Here is a 24,969-nt window from a genome sequence, read left to right as displayed (position 1 = left end):
TCAAACTTACTATATGAATATGAGGACTATTCAGAAATTAACTTACATTAGGCTGACATGGCACATATGCAGAAATAAACAGTGATGTGTTGACTTGTGACTGCTCATATGGTCAGCCATTTTATTAAGTGCTTGTTATACAGTGAATATAGAAACATGGTTCATATCATCAAAGCTCTTGCCAAATATGAAGTAAGTAGTGTTATTGCAAGCTGAAGGATACAGTGCAGCTGAGATTCATTGAAGGATGAATGTTGTGTACAAAACTTCAAGAATGATATTGTGTGAGAGATCAAAAAATGTTCTTAAAAAACTCAAAAGTAACACTCACCAACACCAAAATCAGCAAAAAGTAGAAATTTTACTGTATAGTAAAGTTTTCATCTGTATATAATGTATATTGTGTGAGAGAATGGTGTTGGAAATTTCAGGAAAAATGAACAAATGAGAATCATGAAGCTGATAGAAGAAGAATGTCTGTAGCAACTGCCAAACTTGTTGAATGAATGGATAGTGGTTTGCAAGTGCCATCAGTTCACAATATCAGAACTGTCATACCAATTTCCTGAAATTTCACGAACATTACCATGAAATTGTGACCTCAACTCTGGGATATCATAAGGTTTTGTGCAAAGTAGGTGTTCAAAAACAGTCACAAAATTCAATGATTGGGGTCTTCATTGCAGTTTTTGCAATGCTACCATGTGGAGGGCAATGCTTTTCTGGACAAAATCGTTACAGATGACAAAATGTGAATTTGGTTTGTAAACATGGAGACAAAGGAACAATTTAACCAATAGATGCACATAAACTTGCTAAACAAATCCAAGAAATTAAAGAAATCACTATCCTGCAGTATCTTCTGTCTGTCAAAAATGGTTGAATCAATTAAGTCTGGAAATGGAGTCCCCATGCAAATGGGAACGACTTAAGAGGAGTATATGAAAAGCTAAGCTTAATCTCAGGGAAAAAAGAAAATGGAAACATTTTATTGCAGAAAGATGAACAAATGCTAAGATGCAGATCAACACATGAATTAAAATATATCTGGTAACATTATTACTATCAAGGAAATGGAAAAATTTATATTGAATTAACAATATTGAACTTTGTTTACAATAGAATAGACTATATGTTTAAGTTATCATTATTAATGTTGTCCAAGAAATTTAAATAGCTTCTATCATTTTCTACATAATAAATTATCAATGCATTAATGATTGTGATACCGTAAAATGGGGCAACTTTGGCCAACTTTTTCAAAAAGATGGGATTAAAACTAATACACATAGAATTACAATTAATATATTAAATAATAATAATATCAACTCAACAGTATCATAACAGTAACACTTGTGATAGACGTGTTTTAATTTCTAAATTATGCAATTCATTTTCTTAAAAATTATATGCTGGCCACATTCACCTTTATGATGGAGTGAATATGTCCTGACTTTGGAAAGTGCATTTTATGCTACATTTAACCTTCTATGAGTTGAATATGACCATAAAAAATATTTTTAAAGATTACTATTTATTTACATTATTCTTTTAAAGTTTAAAACTTTATAAACCATTAAAATCTATATAAAGCAAGATTTTAAAAAAAATTTCATTCAAAATAAAATGATATTAGAAATAGTATCATAAAAGAATTATTACAGACATTTTGATCACAAAGATATTACTGAGAGTATTTTTTCTCATACCATAAAAAAAAATATTGTAATAAAGATCACAATTTTATCAAAAATTAATCAGATAATATTATCATCAAAATTGTGTAACAAAAAAATTTTTTTAAATCAGAGATTGGTATGTTTTTACCAATGCTTTTTCATTTCAGAGATTGAAAACATCCCTTGCCTGTTACGAGCTTTTGGTTCTTGTATAACCTAAATTATATTTATATTTTCAAAGTAGAATATATCTTCCTTAGTAGGCCACTTCCAATAAGATTGCTGATTATCATTACAGTAACTATGGCACATTTAGAGTCTACTCTCAGTATTTTTCCAGGAAATCTTAAGCCTTATTAGATCATCCATGTTAATAATGGAATATGGTTCAATGCCATTCAATGTATGTGCCAAATTCTTGTAAAACTCTTCTATAGTTTCAGTAGAAATTTTATCTCTTCCTGCTGTGATACTAGTAAATGTTCATATAGCTAGCTCCTTATTGCATTGTAAAAATCTTTTTATAAAATCATACTCAGGTAAATTATCTCTAAGCCAATGAATTTTTGCTCCTTTATGGTCCAAATAATTCTTTATGACATGTCATAGTTCAGTTGTTGTAATGAGAAATCTAAATTCTGATGCCATAATAAGATGGTAACTAATGATTCTTTTCCTCTTCTGCAATCAAATCTGTTTGACTTCCTTTCAAAGGATGTTTCTACTAACTGTATTTTGTGAAGTTGTCCTTGCAATGTTGAAGTAAGAACTAGCTTGTAAGGAGTCAAAAACTAGTTGTTATTTTATGTTTTGGGCATTATTAAATTCCTACTATTAGTTCACACTCTCCCTATATATATATCTTGTTCAAATTTTCAATCGTTAATAAAATACTTTTTATTCATCCACTCAAGTTCAAATACATTTTTTTAAACTTGTAGTGGATGACACTTGATGTTAATACAGTTTTTTCAAATATTAATTCATTAATTAAATTTAATTAATTAATTTTAGTTTTATATGGGAGAAAAAAATTTCTCTTATATAAGATATTTAGCATATGTATATACATATTTATATTAATTGTGATTATTTAATAAAAAGTAACTAGAATAAAATTTTTCTTTGTTGACCTAAGTAGGAATTGACTTTAAAAAGAATTTTTTTTTATATTACTTGTGTTTAATTGTTATTATTTTCTTTTTGGAGACGTTTTATTATGTTTTTAAAGATGGAAACTCCCAAAATTAAACTAAATTTAAAATTAAAAACAAACATTTCGCTTGCATATGTGACTGATCTCATAATGCTCAGAAATATGTAAATAGGATAGTGCAGCAATTCACTTTGTATGCCAGACAGATGACACCCATTCAATGATGAGATGTAGCTCCTGACAGTGAGTCAATTCCCAGGCTGTCCGGGTAAAACCGGATGGGTGGTAACACTAAGAATAATGCTGATGTAATTTGTTGAAGCACAAAACTCAGAAATGACAGATACATTCTTCAAAAAGAAAACTCAGCACAAATGAACATTGAGACATCCGAATGGTGAAAATAAGAATGAGAAAAAGTTTATGTTAACTGATAAGAAATATATTATTTAAGATGAAAAGCATTATTAATAATATATGGACCAGTAAAGATCATAGAATGGTTAGAAGTAAGATTGGGATAAATCAGAAATTAGAAAGACAGTAGCTTATGAATAAATCAAAAAAGCTAGAGCTAGAAATCATAAAAGAAAAAGCTACTGAATATATGAAAAATGTATGTAAAGATGTTGAGGACTTTACAATTACAAGTGGCCTAGATGAAGAAAATCTTAAAATCACCATAAAAATTATTGGAAAGTGCTTCAAAATATCTTAGAATTAGCAGATAAGCCTGACGTTGCTCGGGCAAAAAGTAATGATAGCGAAGATTAAGATTATTACATTATAGCCAATCTTATCTGTTTTCATAGAATGCAAGAATTAGATCCCTGTTTCCAGACTAATTAGAGAATTTTTAGATTGTCTAAAAATATGTTTGATTTCCTGCAAAAACGCAAAAAACCACATCTGTGCCTGTAAATCTTGCACGTCACTTTCTCTTAACACTTCCATTGTTAAGGAATACACTTCTTTCATCCCCACGTGGTACCTAACTAAAATGCGGTTAAAAATAAAAAACTGCATCTAAAATAGTGCAGTAGAAGCTGAGTTCTTTAGGATAAGCCTTAATCCTTACCCTCTCCCTCACAGGGGAGATTTTGAAAAATCCCTTCTTAGTGTATGTTCTCATGACATACCCTAACTGTGTACCAAATTTCAACTTTCAACTCCTAACTGTTTGGGCTCTGTGCTTATTATTATTATTATTATTATTATCATCATCATCATCATCCTCCTATCTCAATTATATTATAAGATTCTAATAGAAATAAAATTGATAAATAAGAAAACAAAGAATTAATTAAGAAGAAAAAGACCAGGAAGCAGGAGCTAGCTACAAGGAAATCCAAATATAGAATACAGAGAGTTATGCAGAACAATAAAAAAAAATGAGATATTAGAAAATTTAATGAATCTTACATTAAAAAGCAACAATAGAAAAAAAACAAAGTGTTAAAAAAGCTAAAAAAATCACTGTATAATGAGAAGAATCATAATAAAGCATTTAAGAATGATAAAGATTCTAGAACACATTGCTAAATTATACCAAGATCTCTACAGTGGAAGCAATGAAACAAATCAACAATAACCTGGATATTTTTTTTGATATAGAAGCAGATGGAGACACCAAAACATTGAAAGATATGAAAAATGACAAAGCTCCAAGCCCAGATGAAATAACATTGAAACTTAAAGTAAATAGGAAATTTCTCCATAAAAAGATTGCAGAATTTTTACTGCATGCCTTAAAGAGCTTACAATTCCATGAAGCTGAAACAAAGGGCAAATAATTCTACTGCACAGAAAAAGGGAAAAGACAGACAAAAACTACAGGCCAATCACTCTTCTATCAAATTTCTACAAATTTTTACAAAAATTATTGATCAATAAATCATAAATATAATAAATTTCAATTAGCCCCATAAATAAGCAGGATTCTACAGTAACTATTCCACAACTTGTATCACCTAAATATTACAAAAGGCAAAAATGTAATGTTTCACTTTATGTAACTTTTATTGACTTTGAAAAAGCATTTGATACAATCAACACAAGTTAGTATGCTAAATGCATTAAAGAAAATAGGCATTTATGAAACACATAAGAATCCTCTGTTCTACACTCATATACCATGGTATACTAGGTATGTAGGTAGGGTAAAGGCAGGGGAAAACAACAAGGACTTTACACGAATTTTAATTCTGTGTAATTACAACGTAGTAGGTCTTGATACAAGAGACTTAGTGGGTTTCCTTACGGTAATTTACAATGGCAAATGCGTATATACATAAAAATAAAAATATATACACAACAAACTTAGTGGTCATTCGACCCCAACTCTCATATCCTCCGTACAATTACAAGAATAGTTTCATGTGTGATGAGGACACCACAATTGGCTACGATGTAAAAAAAAATAAAAGTCTAACACTTGTCCTTATTAGTTCCCTTGTCACTGAACACTTATTCCTTGTAGATGATTGCTAAATTCACATGGATAAAATTGGATTGTCTTTTACTTAGTCCAACTTCCTAGCATCCAAATCCTTTCAATGGTGACAGTTTTCTTTCTCACTCATGGCAGGTATGTAGCAAGCAGGAGACTCCAAACAAAAAGAATGGCTTCCCATGATGAAACATCTGGATTTTTACCTCCCGTCATTAGGGAGTATGTCATTCACATGTAGTCTAACCCTCACCCAATCAGTGGATCACAATATGTACCACATTAAAATGTGATGTCCCAATACAAAACAGAAGAGAATGAATTTAATACAATATATGACAAGATACAGAACAAAACGAAACATACACAAAAAAGAAATTTTACAATAATACTAGTTAAATAAACAACTATAAACTAGTTTAAATAATACTAGTGCTGTAGCACCTCTCACACAACATAACAATTCTCAAGCAGTAACCAAGATCTCAAATAAACATAAAATGATTGACATAGAGAGAAATGTAAGCCAATGTGATTCAATTTCTTCCAAGAACCATCATTGAATATGCAATAAAAAATCTAACCATTAAAGCCAAACAATTGCTGAATTATATCAGGTTATATTACTGTAGTAAGACCTTAACGTGGGGGATATGTTCGTAAATAGGGAAAGGAGAACATGTGACCAAAAAAAGATTTTACTTTAATTTTAAGTTATTTTTATATTAATTTGCATAATAATACATGTTAAATAATACACAAACATGCACACAGAAATGTAAAGTTCATTTTTTGTGAAGGTTCTGGGTCTTCTGAAATTCTTATTTTTTCAGATAACATCGTGTAGTTTCATTTATTGCTTTCTTTTTCTTTTGTTAAGCAAATGTCGGTAGTAGGAAATCTCATCCAAAACACCTCGTTTTCCTTTTGCACTCATATCAAAATCTGGATCATTCGCTACAATTTGATCAATGATTTTGGTTATCGTTACCAAACTTTTACTAAGGAATTCTGTAGAGAAATTATTTGGGTTCTTCATTTTCAGAATCTCTATTTTCCAGTTCTACATGAATTTCTTGTTCTGCCAGTTCTTGAAGGTCATTGGTAAGATTCTCACCAGAAACCTGCATAACTCCTCAATATCCTGCTTGTCTTCTACATCTCCTAGTCTTGCTGTATCAATTAGGTTGACAATTTGGTCAACTATAGGCTCTTCTCATTGAGAATTCTTAGATATCTCTGGCCATATCTTCTCCCACACTCCGTTCATACATTTATCAGTTAATTCTTGCCAAGTGAGGTTGATATTGCCTATGACATCCATAATGTTATATTTTTTTTTCAAAATTGCATCAAACAAACATAGATTTAAGGAAAGTACAGCGCTACTACAAATTGCCACGTTTTGCCAATTGGTTTGTGTTCAGGAATAATCATATTATATACAAATCAATGAAATGCAATATTAATTTGAATCAGAATAAATTTTGAGCTTTTTTTAGGCTTTGAGCAGACCGCATTATATCAAATCAGCATTAATTGAAAAAGTGCTAAACGAGATCTTACTGTACTATTATTATTAATTAGATACTAAGTAATTTGCTACTAGCAGGCATTGGATGCCATCTCTTGCTAAATTTAATAATTATAATTAAATTAATATTTAATAATTAATTTAGAAGGTTCTAGAAAAAAATAATTGCTTGAAGTGGGACTTGAACCTGCAATTTCTGCTTACCATGCTGTCGTGCTGCCAGTTATGCAATCACATTTTAAACAATTTTTTAGTATGCAGCCTTTTTTATTACTCTTCATATTCTTTCCATCATTTGATTGACCTTCAGGAAACAAAATTGAACAATTCCAATTTCTACAGAATGAAACTTGGAATGTTTAAAAACATTCCAAAATGTTTTTAAAATGTTTTTAAACATTGAAATTTTCTTTAACGTTATCAATATGTAAATAGATGATTATAATAATGCCAGTTTTGCTACCTGGACCTTCATCTGATCCTAACCTCCAGGACCTATTCATTTAGATACAACCATACTTGGTTACTTTGTAAAGTACTTAATTTAGTATCTTAGGAAACCGACTATAATTACGGTCAGTAAAACTTCCGTTAACCTAACGGGTACTTTACGCGGATTCGAGATTAGTTTGCCAGGCCTGGGCTTTTAAGCGTGCACCGAAAAATTAGTAATAATAACGATAAATATCAAGTCAGATCAAAAGTTCAAATATATTTAATTAGCAACTAGAATGTACTACGTACAAATGTCAATAATCCAAACAAAATTTATTAACGAAAATCAACAAGTCAACCCGACAATAAACTTAGCTACTTAGCTTAACTTAATATTAATTCCCCTTTGAAATTCGACAATCAAATACTTAGAAACTATGAACAAAATCTCTTACTAATTAAACGTCTATCCGTCACCTCACTATACGAAGAAACTATTTCCTCAATACTTTCGATATCGTCAAATCGTCAATCGAACTCCTCTTTAACACCTTGGATCGTCCAATTATCAATCTGGACTTCTATCAGAAAATACTTCGCTTTCGAATTAACCTCGCTCTCAACGTCGTCTCGATTTGGAATTTACCTCGGTTTGGAAATCACCTCTCCTTCTTCGGTTAACGTACGGGTTTTATACTGTGAGGAGACGTCACACTTGAGCTGGGTTACTCCCCTTATTTACATACTTAGTTGCTAACATTAACTTTCTTTTCTGGCAGCTTTAAGTTTCCGACAAAGCTTATAAACCGTTTACAAAATATTTATCATAATTTTCTGGGATGTTTAAGATGGTTTATCAAGTATTTCTCTACTAGTGATTGTGGGGACTCCCCCTCCATTTTTTTTTCTGCGGACTGTTACTTCCGCCGGGCAGCGCAAGTGCGCAAGATTTTTCCTACGGCGCTTATTTCTCCGTGAGTTGTTTTATCTTCATTTTTCATTACTAACAAGAGAGTGGTGGGGAACCTTCGTCCTAAATAAACATAAACCCCAAACAAAAGATAATAAAACGGAAAAATAATAATAAAATAAAAATAACGTTCGGACTCAGTTCCTTACAACTTATAGCATCATCTGGAGACAACTCAGTTCTCATGACCTATAACCCCCCCTATGTCACTCAGCCAGCCATCACATCTACCTCAAATGATATATATATATATATAAACATCTGAACTTGATAGTTATATATTAAAGCCAAACAATTGCTGGATTATATCAGGCTATATTCTCCTACTATTATTAAATCTAAACTTGGATAATAAAGGCATCAATATTAATGGTGAATTCTTGAACAAGGTTTGGAGATGATGATATCCTCTTCTTAAAAAACCAAATAAATTAAAGAACTGATCAACAATCTTAATTTGTAAGACTAATAGGTAAATTTAAAAATCAACTTCAATAAAAATAATGTAATGTGTAATGTCAGCATCAATGGAAATATAATAATAAATAATATTCATATAAAAATAGTTGAAAAATATAAATATTTAAGGCAAATAATCACATCTATGCACAATATTAGTGACAAAATAAAAGAATCTCAGCTGAATGACAAGCACTCAACAGTCATAGCAAGATTATGAACAGTAATATTCTTAATTGCTTAAAGTCTAAAATATTTAGGTAATAAAATATTTCTCATAAAAGCAGGAACAACACACAACTTACAATACACCTCTTTTTTTGCATTTGTTCTTTTATAGAGTACTGAAAATGTTAAAAAGGTTTGTTATGTTTTATTATTCAACCAATCCTACCAGCTCTGACATACAGGGTGATTAAAAACTCTCTCAACAAAAAAGAGAGGTGATAGTACACATCAAGATAAACAATATTTGCAATGGAACATGGGACCACATTCCATTCATAGTGCCAGAAAAGTTACATACCCATGTTGATCCTTCAACAGCGAAAAGAAAGTGACCTAACCATTATAGGAGTTTCACATTTCCATTTGCATGAGAGAAAGACTCAAATTCGCTGCTCAAAGTGATGTCTGAAAACCTCTTTGCACAGCCAATACTGGTGAATGAAAGACTGTTGTACCTCTCATAAATTCCTAATGTGATATTAATCTTGTCCAGCAACAATTCTCACAACAAGATCTTTGAGGAATCCATAGGTGTCTCATAACCAATGTTTTCATGTGCCCCAGAAGTCCAGTGGGTTAAGGTTCAGGGAGGATGGAGGCCAAGTCACAGATCCGCTGTATCTAATCTACCGCCTAAGATATTTTGTATTTAGGAGGTACCAGACATTAATATAAAAGTGTGCTGAGACCTCATCATGCATAAATATATGCCTCTCTATGGTGAGTCTAACATCCTGCAATAGACTGGAAAGCATTTGCTCCAAGAACACATGGTACACTGCACTGGTCAAATGTTCTGGCAAGAGGTAAGGTTCCACTAGACCAGTGTTTCTCAAACTTTTTGGTCCGCGACCCCCTTTTGCACTTAAAAATTTCAAAGGACCCCGAAGAATGAGTATGTGTAGAAAAACATCCCGGAGGGAGGGGGTTAATTTAAATTCAGAACGAGTTAATTTCTTTTGTTTAATTAATCTATTCCATGTTGAAATTTCTCTCCATTGCGTGTCGCTTTGCATTGAATTTTTGTCAATGTTAAGACTAACAAAATTTTTTTAAAAATTATTTCTTTATTTTTCACAAACAAAATAAATATATTGAAAAATATAAAAACAAAAAACATTATATTTCGGAAGTTTGTCTAGTCTGAAAACGTTCGGATTCAGCACAACACAGTCCTCAGAAAAACAAGCATAACTTACCATTCACGATGGGAAAAAAGTCTAGTTCAAATACTGGCGCGTCCTTAAGTACCCTCTCATGGTCGCGCCAGGCTGCCAGCTAAAAACAAATATCAACTAAAATAATATCGGAGTATCCCAAGACATAGCCAAATATTACAGCACCACAGCACTAGCGGAAATTCAAATTTGCCGACTGAAACGCTTTCGGTTGATCGGTTTTCGGATAATCGACACTCTACCTAAGTCGACTTGCCTACAGACGCAACGCTGCTAGCGAACATCGTTCCAAATGACAACGCTGTTCTATCATAGTTTAGGCGGAGAGTGAAACTCAGGGATTCCCCAATAGCGCACAAATTTATGATTATTATATTTAGGCTCGTATTTAAATATTTATATTGTTTTTATTTATATGTGCAATTTAAGTAAAAATTATTTTATATATTTTTTATTTCTATTATTTCTAAACATGAATCTATAGTAAATTTATAAAATATTTGAAAAAAATTGATTTGGCATCAATTTTTCAGCGACCCCCCAAATATTTTTCACGACCCCCTTAGGGGTCGCGACCCCACTTTGAGAATCACTGCACTAGACAATCACCAAGGATACCCTGCCCAAATATTGATGACAACTCTACTGGTGATTATGAGGGTCAATAATGTGTGGGTTTTCTGGAGTCCAAGCATGCTGGTTGTGAATGTTGAAAATGTCTTTCCAAGTGAACATGGCTTGATCACTAAATAACACTAATGCGAAAAATCTCAGATTAGCAATGTTCATCTGGAGCATCCACCTAACAAACTCTGCCCAATGGGAATAGTCATCTTTGTTCAAAGCTTGGACCTTCTTCACATGAAGAGGATGAATATATGCCTCATGCAAAACATTCCACACCAATTTTGAAAATTCTCATTTCAGATGCCACTGCTCACATACTTGTAGAAGGAGCTTTTGCAAATTGCTGAAAGATATGCTCTTCCATTTCTAGTGTCCACAGATTTCATGGATGTTTAGTATCATCCATGTGCAAAATCTCATTGAGGTAACCGATGATCCAGTTTCACACAGTCTTCGATCAACACCGGCAAAGGTCAAATGGTTAAGAAATATGACCATTTGGAAATCTCTCACAGTACAATATTTATGGCAGTACAACGATGGCAACCAGGTTAATATGTCCTGTTTAAGTGTCACAGGTTTTGTATTTGTATGGGTCTTATTGAATTGACCTATGCTTAAAAGAAACTCCACCTATTTAATTGTACATCAGATTCATATCTGACAATTCCTCATATGTGTAGACCTCCATGTCCTCCATGAATGTGTCAATTATCCAGTGATGTTATCACAGTACTTACTGATGAATGGGTTCAGTTGCATTTTCAAATGTTTGATCCTAATGATTTGTGCACTTGATCAGCTGACCTGATTTGCATCTTTACTTCTTGTGCACTGGTTGTAAATACTTGTGCACACTAGACATTTTTCGAACATACTCTTTTCTAGCACTATGAATGGAATTCAGCTCTAGGTTCCATTGCAAATATTCTTTGTCTTAATGTGTGCTATCACACCTTGTTTTTGTTGAAAAAGTTGATGATCATCCTGTATGGATGTGTAACAGGGTTGTTAATGGCAAGACAAATGAAAAGATTAAAAGTTAATCAAAGGAAAATGGAAAGGCTTATGACTGGAATAACAAAGTTGCACAGAAAAAGAAATGGATTAAGTCTCAAACTAGAGTATTCAATATTGCATACAAGATTATGTTCAGCAAATGGAATTGAGTAGGTATATTGCCAGAATTCAAAACAACAGATAGACAAAGAGAGTGACAGAATGAATACCAAAAAGAGAAAGATTGAGAGAGTGACTAGCTATGAGCTGAAGTGATTACATTACTAGATTAGAAAAAAAAACTATTGGGCCAGAATTATGACAGATAAAATACCTATGGGGAAGCATTCATCTTGCAGAGGACTGAGTATGACTGATGATGATGAATAAGCTAATACTTTCAGGAAAGTGATTCTAAGTTTAGCATTCAAAAACCAATACATAACAGATTTAATATTCATAAGAAATATTAATAATTTTTAAATTAAATAGTTTATATTTTTGATCAGTATGATGAAAACTAGATGATATTTAATTGTTTTACCTTGTAAAAATAGGTGAGAATGAACCTTAGCAGGTTGCATAAAAGTATATTTGATAATAGATTTATCACAAAAGTCTGCAGATTATCTGTAGCACAAAAAATAGTCATTCTTAAAAGTATTAAAATTTGAAATTCTATGAAAAAAAAAAATTGAACAGATTTACTGAAAAATTACGCAAGAAGCCAATGTATTATAATTAAAATTTTAACAAAAATAATTAAATAGGCTGAAGATGGAATGATATTTCGTAAACAAAGTTAGGCTGAATTTATCAAAACCACTATAAATCAAGAAGTAGAATTACACATAATAAACTGTGTAAAAACAAAACTACAAAAAACAAAAAATGCTAACATAGATATCTCTTGATTGATACGGTTAATTAATCCTTCGACACTAATTCATATATCAAAACTGTGTTAATCAAATATGGTATCTAGGTTAAATAAAGACAGTTGGTAAAGCTGCATTAATTAAACCTTCTGTCACATATATAAAGGGATTGTCACAATTAATTTCACACATTAACCAAATTCCATGTTAAGTAAGGGATACCTGTATTTACCTTAAAATTTTACTTTATATTGATTTGTTTCCTTGTTATACTAAAACAGAGTTCATGAAAAAGAGAACGCCATGGTGAAATGATCTTCATTTTGTTTTTATTTTTGTATTTTCTATTCAGACAATAAAATATTTGTACAGGAAAACCCCAATTATTGCAATTAATATTGCCAGGAAAAACACTGCAATAATCAAGAAGAATAACATATGGAAAATAGGAGTTTGTTGCAAAGAATTTTCCAAAGTTATGATTAAAACTTTAAATATTAAAAATTACACTAGAAATTTATTTATGTATATAATTTAAAGGATATAAGGTAATAAATTAAATGCAGCTTAAGTTTTAAAACATTATTAAACAAAAAACATAAATAATACTATCACTCAAATATCTTGAGTAGATGGAAATATATAAGGTCATCTGCAATAACACTGCTATTAATTTTTGCAATGTTGACTCCTTCCTCACAGCATGGAAATCTTTCTTTGAACTATAAATCTTACTTTCCTCCCCCTTTCTCTTGTCTTACATCATCTCCCCTCTGCACATGTTTATGGCAATCCCTGTTGTTTCAACAGCTGGGGATTAGTTTGCCTGATGATTCATGTTCAACACAGGTGAAAATGTTTGCATGTATTATAAAAAGTTGTTGGACTATAGGGTTTTAGAGATTTTATAAACACAAAGGAGATATAGAAGATACTTTAATTCAAAAATTTCTGTTTCTCCATTTTCTACACGACTCAATAACAGTGAATAGCATTTTCTATTTCTCAACACACTTTCTGTGAACACTGAACATTAAGATTACCATCCATTACTTTTTGCTTAAGAGATTCCAGATATGAAACATCAAGTTCTTTAAATGTTAATTATTTTAATTAAAATTTTCAATTAGCTTAAAAATTATAATTATTAATTTTAATATGAGATGGCACCTAATGGCTCCCTCTAGTGTTAATTACTTTGTTGCTGTCTTAATTTCATCATCTCCAATGCTATTATCCTGAGCTTTGTGTGCTTGTTTTACATCTGATTTAGCAAGTTCTTCATCAGTAAAAGCATTATCATGAAACTGGAGCAATTCTTGAACATCTTTATCTATTTTAGTTGACCCTTTAGTTAATCCAATATGAGTTGCATAATTTCTTCTACAGTACTGTTAATTTCAGAGTTGAATCCTCAGAAATCATTTGTGCATTCAGGAATAAGTTTTTGCTGAACAACTCTCATGTTAGTTATCAGTTATCATAATGTCTCTGCATGCTTCATCAATGTTTTTAAAAGAATTATTTTGTGCTAACATTTTCTCATTCTATCAAAGATTCTTCTATTATTTTCAATTGCCTAGCTAAAAGCTTACATAAGTACTATGCTTTAAATATTAAAATGACCCCTGGTCCACAGGCTGAAATAATAAAGTCTACGGGACGGTAAATAAATGACTAACATTTTGACCCAAATCCCTAGGTTTTGTTGAGTAACCAGGAGTATTATCTAAAAGTAACAAAATCATAAATTCAAGATTTATGTAGCAAAATTAATCCCATGATTTTTTTTTTGATGTTGTCAGTTTAAATTTAATCTCCATCAGAAAATTTTAATCTAAGTGATTTTAATATGTACTGAGTAACTAACCAGTAGATTTAGAAAAGCTGTCAATGAAGAAACATTGCAAGCAGAAATTGCATAAAATTGCTGACTTCAGGAACTCATGTTAAATTTCAACATATCACAAATAAGCATTGTTGAAACTTTTCATCATTTTGGAATGGTTGCAAAAAATGATGTTTTTGGTTTTGTATGCATTAAGTAAAATATGAAATGTCAGTTTCTTGTTTTTTTACAAAAAACCAACATTTCATATTTTCCAGTAAAAGAAACTAAATAAAAACTGCAATAAATTTTTGGAGCAATAATTGAGATCTTAGTATCAAATTAGTAACTGCAATGACTCAAAAAAAAAAAAAAAAAAAACACATTAATTAAAACCAAAATAACTGGGGTTTCCCTGTACTGTTACTTTATGAATAATTTTATTTAATTCATATAAAATTAAGAAAAAAGAAAATTTCCTTTCCTTTCAACTCAAGAATAAATAATCTCTAAAATTCTTATACTTTTTAAGATAACAGAAATTTCAATGCTGGCACAACTAATATGTTTATAAAAAATTTAAAGTAGCCACTCTTAATTCAGGATTTGCTTGTTTTTGTTTATGAAATGTTTTTGACCATAAATTAGGTCATCCTCAATATCACTTAACAAACAACTCTTTTTTTTGTGTAAGATCAAAAATGCTTTATAAATAAAAACAAGTAGTTCTTGAATTATGAATGGTTACTTGTAAATTTTTTATATAATATGATGCTTTGATTTACAGAATTTGTGGATAATAATGGTTAAATTTATTAAATATAATATATTTAATAAAAATACATTTTCCAGTTCACTAAGAATGGATGGTTCTGGATCTAGCTGCCTGATGTTTCTTTCGATCTCATCCTACAAATGCTCAATTGGATTGAGATCTGGTAATTGTGGAAGCCAACTGAACAATGTGAAGTCTTCCTCATGCTCTTCAAACCATAAGACTATTAAATAAGCAGGAGTAGCTGGTTTGAGTCCTGCTTTTTGGGCTGATTCTTTTCTTCCAGTTTAATCTAAATTATTTAATGTTATGGAAAGGAACAGCCATCAATTTCAAAGAAACGGACTTGTTGGTGACTGCGTGGAGAGCGTATTTTGACGTATAATTGATCTACATCAAGTTTGTCTGCGCATTTTATATATGTATCGAAATTTCTTAAAACAGGAAACCAGTTACACGACTAATTTGTTAGCGTGCTACTTCGGGCATGCACATAACTTCAAGATGCGTTTTTCGAATTTTTGGAATCAAACCTGATGGTGACCATTGAAGATGGTAGAAAACATTCATTTCAAAGTGAATTTTTGCTGGTTTTCTGGTAATTATGTATTTATTTTATTGTGAATTCTTACACCAGTAGTATTGTGGTGGTTGATACAAATGAGTACGAAGTATGCAAGTATGAAGTTTTTCTTCATAAACCTGATTATTAAAGCCAAACAAACTGCCGAATTATAGGACTATAACTTGATTCTGCTATTAAAGCAGCCGAAGTGGACAAATCAAGAATACTAAACGACAAAAGAAATACTGTAATGCATCTCAAAAATGAACTAGAAATTTTCCAGGCTACAGGTGAAAAAACACACAACATCCGTCTTCTCTTAAATCAGTGGTTTCCAACCTGTGGGGCGCGCCCCCCTAGGGAGGCGCGGGACTGTTGCAAGGGGGGCATGCAGCTGTTTCCAAAATACCATTTTCGAATACAAACCAAAAAAATCGAATAGGTGTCAAAAAAATGAATCAGCAAAATAGGTATACGTAATCCACAATCCTCACTGCGAATTTTTCGGGTACAAATGCTAAAACATCCATCCATACTCTTACTGGAACGAGAACATCTCGCTTTCGCGTTTGGAGCCGAGCGTGCTTTGAGTATTTATGAAATTAGATTGTTAGAAAAATTAAGGGGGCACAACAATTTTTTTTAAAGGGGGGCGCAGGTACAAAAAGGTTGGAAACCACTGTCTTAAATGGATTAAAGACGATTTCACCCACATCAATTGATTCAAAAAGGACATTCTCGGTAGCAGCACTTTTCTTTAGTAAAATAAGAATCAAATTGAGCAATCAGAGTATTGAGCATCTTTGCTTTTTAAAATCTTATTATAAAAATTTACAATAATATTTCATATTATGTTTTATTTAAATAACGAAAATTACCTTCTAGAAGTTTGATCTAAGTTCTTTTTTTTTTCCTTTAAATTTTTAGCTTAATTCAAAAGTATTTTTATTGTGAGCAGTTTCCAACAAACTTTAATAAACTTTTTCTCTTTCTGAAAATTTCTACATAATTCAAATGTAATTTTTTTATACATATTTTACACAGCATTATTAATATTATTATTTTGGAGGTTGCAGGTTGTATTAAATTACTTAAAAATGAATAATAATTATATCATTTGATTTTAATATTTATTTTATATCTCAAAAATAATTAATTATATCCCGGGATTTCCTGGGATCCTGGGAAACACTTCATTTTTTCCTGAAATTCTGGGTCAAGCAAAAGACTGGGAAATGAGAAATCCTAATTACATTGCACAGTATAGGAAGATAATTTTCAATATAAAATTTTTATTCATTTTGTATTGAAAACCTTTTATACCTTTTATATAATGAATAAATTACATATCATAACATAATTTTATTTTTCATTATCTTCTATTATTTATTCTTTAAATTACTGAAAGAAATAGTTAATTTCTTTCAGTATGTTATAATTTGCCATGTGTGAGATAAATTTATATTAACAAAATGACATATAGCAACATATTTGCTTTGATTTTGTCATAGTACTGGAAATTAAAGAAAAAAAATTTCTCTATTAATGTCTCAGGCAGACAGTATAAATAAAAATATCTGATTTCTCTGTAAGGTTTTAATTATTGAATAGTTTTTGTTTCAATTTTCAAATTTATTAACATTAATATAACAAAAAAAAAAACTTAATCAGTTAATACATATAGAAGATATAAAATGAAATCATTAGAATACTTACCCTTTGACCAAGTTGACAAGAACTACCAAAGTCAACAATTTTAATGGCACTCCTCTTTGGATTACATAGCAGTATGTTTTCAGGTTTTAGATCGCAGTGAATAATGTTCAAATCATGATTGGAGAGAAACATCAGAGCAGTACACATTTGCTGGGCAAATTTCCTCGTTAAATTTAATGAAACTCCTCTGAAGTTAGTATTCCGTAATAAGTCATATAAATTGTATGACAGCAGTTCAAAAACTAAACATAAATGATTCCTCCACATAAAATGTCCTTTCAGTTTCACTGAAAATATAAATAAATACATTTTTATTTTATATAATTTTAGATAAAATGTGAAAATATTCAATCAATCATACATTATAGTTAGGCTAAAATGTTAATATATCGCTACTTTGGAAGAAAACCAGCACAACTCAAAATAACTAGTTTTGAGAAAATCTCATTCAGAGATTTAACTGAATATCACTTATCACTTATTCAACACTCACATAACTGCTTCCTAGTGGCCAAATATGCAAGTTACTTTTATGACACTTTTACACATCAAAATTTACTACATTTTCATTTTGATTATAACATAAAAAAAAATCACACTTTTTTGAGTTGTGCTGGTGTTCTACCAAAGTAGCGATATGTAGAAGTTGTTTGAATATAAATAGATTTTCAATTATTAAAAAAAAAAAAATAATAATAATAAAATAAATGCTGAAAATAATATGAAGTGACAATTGACTAAACTCAGATAATAAACCATGCATTCAAATGAATAATATAAGTGTGTGTAACGATGAAAATTTTAATAATACAAAATAGTTCATTCAAAAATAGACAGGATATAAAATCAAATAAAACATAACACAGCCTTGTATGAAGATGCATTATGAAAACATAATCATAATAAAGTGCGATAAAGATATGCATTAGAAGAAATCTACAGAAGGAAAGTAAATGAGGTTCCTTTAATTTTTTTTTAACTCTAGTCAATTTTATTTTCTATCTTTTACAAATAATCAAATAGTATCATATATGAAAAATGTTAAAAGATACTATTAAAAACAATGAGCTATTTGAATTTAGCTTGAAAATAGTTAAAACAATTAAGCAAGTATGAAAATATGTACTTAAATATTGATTTATAGTTATATTTATACTCTATTCACTATTGAAGTTTTTCAATTATAATCTCTTCTGATACTAGATTAAAATAAACAATTACTGCATGAACACTTTTAGATTTTAAATCAGATATTTTATAGAATACAATAAAATATTTGCATTTACTATGATTATGAATGTTTTTCTAGGTCTGGTATAAAAAAGTGATTGAAATTATTTGAAAAATGATCTCATTAAATTAAAATAAACAACTGAAGTGTCTTTGACCGGTGTGCTTCTTCTCTCAGTAAATTGCAAACAATCACATTAAATATTGAATATTAACAAACTGGAAAACAAAATATAAATCCACTCAACACTTAAATTTTCAAAATAAGTTTTAATAAAAATAAATATTTTGAACTGCATTCAACAGGTCTTCAGGCTACATTTGATGTGACCAAAGAAATTCTATCTCCTTAAACGCCAACAATCAACATTATATGTGATTGCCACTCAGTAATAATATATTTAAAGATAAGTAATAGCAAAATTTTCTCTATCCACATCCCACTCTGGATTGGTTGTCTCTGAAGTATATTTTTGAACTGAATTCAAATTGTAAATCTGATAGTCCAATATAGAATGTTTGACTTTTGAACAGTCTCATTGAATGTAGCCTAAAGAAGACCTATTGAAAATTACAAGAAATTCTTAAAAAATTTCCACAAGAAATTAACAGAGGAATTTTTCATCTCTCTTCATGCTTCGTCCTTTTCATACTTCAGGAAGCATACAGTCTTATGACAGAGTCAACATTTTATTGTAGGCTCTTATTTGCCTCAATGTGCAAAACATGTAAAATAAATTTTCCTTTGGCAAGAGCATTCAATAAAAATTCAACTCTGCCATAAGACTGTTTGTTCTTGAGGTGTGAAAAAGACTAACAATAAAGAAAGATGAAGAATCCCCGTGTTTCCTTATGTTAATTTCTTGCATAAGATTTTAAAGAATTTCTTATAACTTTTTAAATGTAATGATTGTCCTGGCTATTTACTAGTTTTCACTATTTTTTTAAGGCCTATTGAATAAAGCCAAAAATTGTTTGTTTTTATTAAAACTTATTTTATGCTGAAATTTCAAAAGTCTTGTTTTGATTTATGATCATATTAAGGTCTATTCAATGATTTTGATAAATAAATAATAGAAAACAAAATTAAGCTTTAAAACATATAAATAACCATAACAAAGTTGAACATTTAAGCACTTTTGTGTTTTTTATTGTACCTGAAGAAGCGTATAAAAAATTTCTTTAAAGCATAAATCAACAATTTATCATCATCAGCTGAAGCAAATATGTTTAAAAAAAATAAAACTATTCTGAATAAACAATGTCAAAAATTGTTCAAAAATATTCAAGAACTGAATTAATAAAATCTTTCTTATTTTAATTATTATGATGAAAACAATATTTCAGAAATGTTTTAAAAGTTTTCAGGTTTCTAAAAAAAGTGATATATTTCCTGTTTAAAAACAAAAGGAATAGAAAAGATAACATTAAAATGCTTAGAATGAAGTTAAAAACTGTTAAATAGATACATAGAAAGTCATTTTGAGTGCTTTTGAATTTAATAATTCATCTTCTGGAATGTTATCTAAAAGCCTTCCCTAAGATTAACCATTGAATCAAAATGACTTTCTGTATATTTACGAGTATTTAATAGTTTTTAATTCCATTAAAACATTTTAGTGTTTTTCTATTTATATCTTGTGGATTTTTAATTATTGTAAAAAAACCAGAATATTCAATTCTACAATGTCTTGATTTTAAATCTCACAATCATCCAAAGTAAATGGAGAAACAGAAAAGAGAGGTTCTTTTAACTGTTGAAAACATAAACCATTAAAAAAATTCAATACATTTTATACTCTAAATACAATAAAAGAGCAGATTTCTCAGCAATTTAGGGAGTAAAAAGTAGAAAAAAGATCTGAATTAAAAAATATGACTTTAATTAAACCTATTACAGCACAAACAAAGTTGGAGAAAACTGACAATGATTTGTAAAATATATACCATGCCAAACTGAATTAAAAAATATCACTTATTAAACATGTCATACAACAATCTTTAAGTCATAACATATAACAATTTTTTAAAAGATTGTTGCATGACATGCTTAATAACAACTAAAACTTTATCTCCAGGACTGTATGAAGGATGTTGGTTTTGACTTGCAATGTTTATTAGCACATTGCACATATTTTCTCTTATATTTTCAATTAAACTGACTATTCAGAAATCTTTCACTTCATCTGGTCAAGAGGGAAACCATCATTTATTTTATGACTGAAAATAATCTCTGCAGAAGACTTTATGGTTTCTGGATGTGTGTATTTCTATAGGCAAATAAAAATGGTTAAAATGCTGCTTTCCAGTTATGTTTATCAACCATTGCAGTTTCTAGAGCTTGTTGAAAAAAAACAATTAAGGCAATAAACACAACTTACACTTAACAACTTAAACAATCTTTGTATATCCAGAACAAAACTTTAACATTGAAAAAATATACTGAATATCAGAATTGATCAAAAATATCTGATGAATATCAGAATTGATCAAAACTGACTAACATTTTTGATCAATTCTGATCTTCATCAGATCAGTTATGTTCTATAAATGGAATGTGTTGAAGAATGTTACAAAAAAACTTATGAGGAGCTTATATTCAAATAGATGTAAGTGCTAAATTCATAATATTTGAACTAATGCCATAATATTACTCATTGCAAACTCTGCTGTTTATATAAGAAGTTTGTGTGTCAAATAGGCCCATATACAATAAGAAAAATAGCCTCTACCTTCTGACTTCTCTAACCTCTAAAACCTGCTTCTGAAAGCTAAAATAAATGCTGAAACTCCTGCTTCTGAAGAACCTAACTTTACATCTGAAATTTGTGAAACAGTTCAGACAAATTTGAAAATTGGGTGGATTTAGATAGCAATATTGAAGTGACAGCTACAATGACTATAGTGGAAATATGTCAATATGTTGCTGATGATAACTTCAAATTATCAGAAGAAAACTGATCTAACCTATTCACAGAAGAAGAAATTTCAGATGTTCATCAAACTAATGCCTAGATGCAAGAAGCTCTATGAATTCTTTGTCAAAAGACAAAACAGATGCAGATATTATGAATATTTCTACGCATGAACCAATTGAAACAAAAACTGAAGTTCTTCCACAATGCACTGATATTGAAATAGATAATTCATCTAATAAAGGAAATTTTACGGAAGCTCTAACTACTGAACAAAAATTTAAAGTTATTAGACTTGGTCCCTATCAACCAAAGGGGCCTTTCCCTAAAGATTTTAGCTGGTCACAATAAAAACAGAAGCTTCAATGAAGAATATTACTATAAATATAACAGACATAAAAATTAAAAGACAATAGTTGTGTTATTCAACAAAAAAAAAAATTTGTTACTGTCAACCATGCTGGCTTTTTGATACGTCAAACTGCGATTTAGCTTTCATAAGAGGAACACCTGATTGGGCACATTTAACAAGAAATGTTGAGAAATGAAGAATTGAACTAACATGGAATTTCTTGCAAAGTTCATTATCAATGGAAAAGTTCAACCATAGACATTGTTAGTCAGCAAGAAATTAACAATGCAGTAAATTATTGGTGCAAAGTTGAAACTTCACAAGGAAACTTTCTAGAAATTAATTAAATTTCTTTCTTACTATGATGAAGTTTTAGAAAAAAATCTATTAAAGAAATCCAGAGATAGTACCAATTATGAGTCCGGATTGAATTAATTAATTTGATTGCATGTCAAATTAATGTCCAAATTAATAGTGAAATAGAAGAGGCCGCTTTCATAACAATAATAACAGAAACAACACAAGATCTATCAAAACTCGATCAGCTAAGTATTGTATTCTGTTGTATTAATAAAAAAGATGAAAATGAAAACCCAATTGGCTGCAAATAAAGGAAACGTTTTATGGATTTATTCAGGTTACTGATCAAACATCACAAAAATTAGAAACAACAATTTTAAAATTTATTAAAAATTTCACTGATCTATCAAAATTACATGGTCATGGTTATGATGGGGCTACAAATATGAGTTGTACCTACTCACAGTTACAAGCAAGAATTAAATAAGAAAACCTTGATGACAGATTTATACAATGCTGTTCTCATTATTTGAATTTAGTGATCAATGACAGTGTCACTAATGTGCAGGAAGTCAGACAATTTTATAAACAGAAAAAATTTATGTTTTTTCAGTTCTGTTAGGCATTGGGCAATGTTAATGGAAATGAATCAAACCAACTTAGCAAAAACAGTTGAAAGGAGTTTGTACAACATGATGGTCTTCCTGCATTAAAGTTCTTGATGTACTATGTTTTCATTATTTTGATGTAATAAAAGTATTGACATATTTTTCATTAAATGGAAAAAATTATGATGAGCAATGTAAACTTCATTAATTCTTTTCAACAATTATTTTAATAATAGCACAAAGTAAAATACTCAAACTAATTAATACACCCTTGAAAATGCTGCAAGGTGCTCATGAAGATGTAGAGAAATCCAACGAGATGCTTTCATACTCCTAACAATTCCAGAACTTAAGGAATATTAAACCTTCTTTTCCTAAAAAAAGATTGCATCGAGCGAAAAAATTCTTTGATGAATTACAAGTAGATGAGCGCATTGAAAACAATGGACAATGTTTCAAAGTTGAGGTGTTTTATAAAGTGATGGGTTTAATAATTAATCAACTAACTATTAGATTTGAATCCATTTGACAATTATGTACACTTTTTAAGTGCTTGTCACCTGTATATCTTGTCATGTCATCTGATAAAAATATTCTGGAAGGATACAATCGGCATATCCCTCCAACATTCTGCCTAGTTTTGGACCTCAACTGCTTCAATTTAAAATGTATTTTTATACTCAGTTAAAAGAAATTACTTCTATATGTCAAGTTGCTGAACTACCTTTAATTCACACCGTGCAGCCTCAAGTAACTTCAATATTATTGCAACATTTTTTAAAAATTTACTAGTGACAACAGCGACAGCAGAATGAAGTTTTTCAAAACTAAAATTAATCGAAACTTATTTAAGAAGCAGCATGTCACAACATCATCTTAGCACTTTGGCTACTATATCGACTGAAAACACAATAGCTTGTCAACTTGATCTGAAGAAAGTGATTGACCGATTTACAAACAAAAAAGCAAGAAAACAATTCTGAAGTTTTTTTTAAATGTATTATTATGTATTTGTTATGAAATTAAACTTGCGTACATTTTGTCAATACAGTTTATATAACATGTAGTAAATATTATTAGGTACTCTGTACTTAAAAAATTATATTTTGTTTTATTATTATATTTGTATTTATTAAATTGAATATCTTATTGTTGAAATGCCTTGAATCTCAAACAAATTTTTATTAAGTAAGGTTTTAAATCAAAATAATTATATATATGTTTTTAAACTAAATGTTCAAAACAAATTTTGCAAGACCTCTTCCGAGGAACTAGGGGGTGCACCAATTCTAGTTGCTCCAGGGCACTAAATACGTAGCTATGCCACTGAATGACAGACAATGCCTTTGATAAGTTTTTCAGTAAATTTCTTATAAACAGTTGTTTATAAGAAGTGCAATATATGTATGAAGGTGTAATGTTGTATTAAGTGTACAGTTTGTGATAAATATAAATTGTACAAATATCATAACTTTTGTAAAAAATTGAGTTCAATAATAAAAATTTTTATACTCTGTTTAATGTTATTAACTGATTATTTTTATCAAAAATTGCAAGTTCCAAAATGATCATAATAAATGGATTCCATCACACTTTAATCCAGTTTGCTTATTGTGTTTTTAATATATGAGGGATTCATTAGAAAAGTGGTACAAGTGACAAATAATATAATTTGAATATGTTAGTAATAAAATTTAACATTGATTAAAATATCATATTTTATTACATTAAATAAATAAATGGATATATGTAGTTGCATATTACTGACATTTACTATTATCCCTTTATTTTTTAATTAATAGTTTTTTGTATTTTCAAAAAAAACAGTTTTGTCTTATGAAAGAGGAATGGGAAAGTGGTATATCTTTAAAAATTCTTGCTAGGACAATAGTGACAATTAAAGAAATTTAATTTGACTAATTTAACAATAATTATATTTATGTACAATAATTTTTAATTCTAAAAATAACTAGTTATAAAAAGCAATACATTCTGAACTTCCCATTACCTGCAAAAGCTTATTTTAAATAAAATAATCTAAGAATTTTTTTGAATAGTATATTTAAATATATAGGTCAAGGTCAAGTC

The 24,969-nt window shown here is 29.7% G+C and overlaps 1 protein-coding gene across 1 annotated transcript in view; it reads right to left on the bottom strand.

Annotated features, from left to right (window-relative positions):
• Window positions 1–24,969, bottom strand: part of mnb (minibrain) — a 203,939-nt gene that overhangs the window by 42,246 nt on the left and 136,724 nt on the right. Inside the window, exon 5 of the mRNA XM_067275557.1 lies at window positions 17,477–17,763. Coding sequence (XP_067131658.1) covers window positions 17,477–17,763 — 287 coding nt within the window. The remainder of the gene's footprint in view (window positions 1–17,476; window positions 17,764–24,969) is intronic.

Source organism: Centruroides vittatus, unplaced genomic scaffold, assembly GCF_030686945.1.
Source record: "Centruroides vittatus isolate TY-2023 unplaced genomic scaffold, ASM3068694v2 contig_628, whole genome shotgun sequence".
In the NCBI taxonomy this organism is placed as follows: domain Eukaryota; kingdom Metazoa; phylum Arthropoda; class Arachnida; order Scorpiones; family Buthidae; genus Centruroides; species Centruroides vittatus.
Note: the sequence above shows the minus strand (reverse complement) of the source record. Positions and strands in the feature narration are given on the sequence as shown.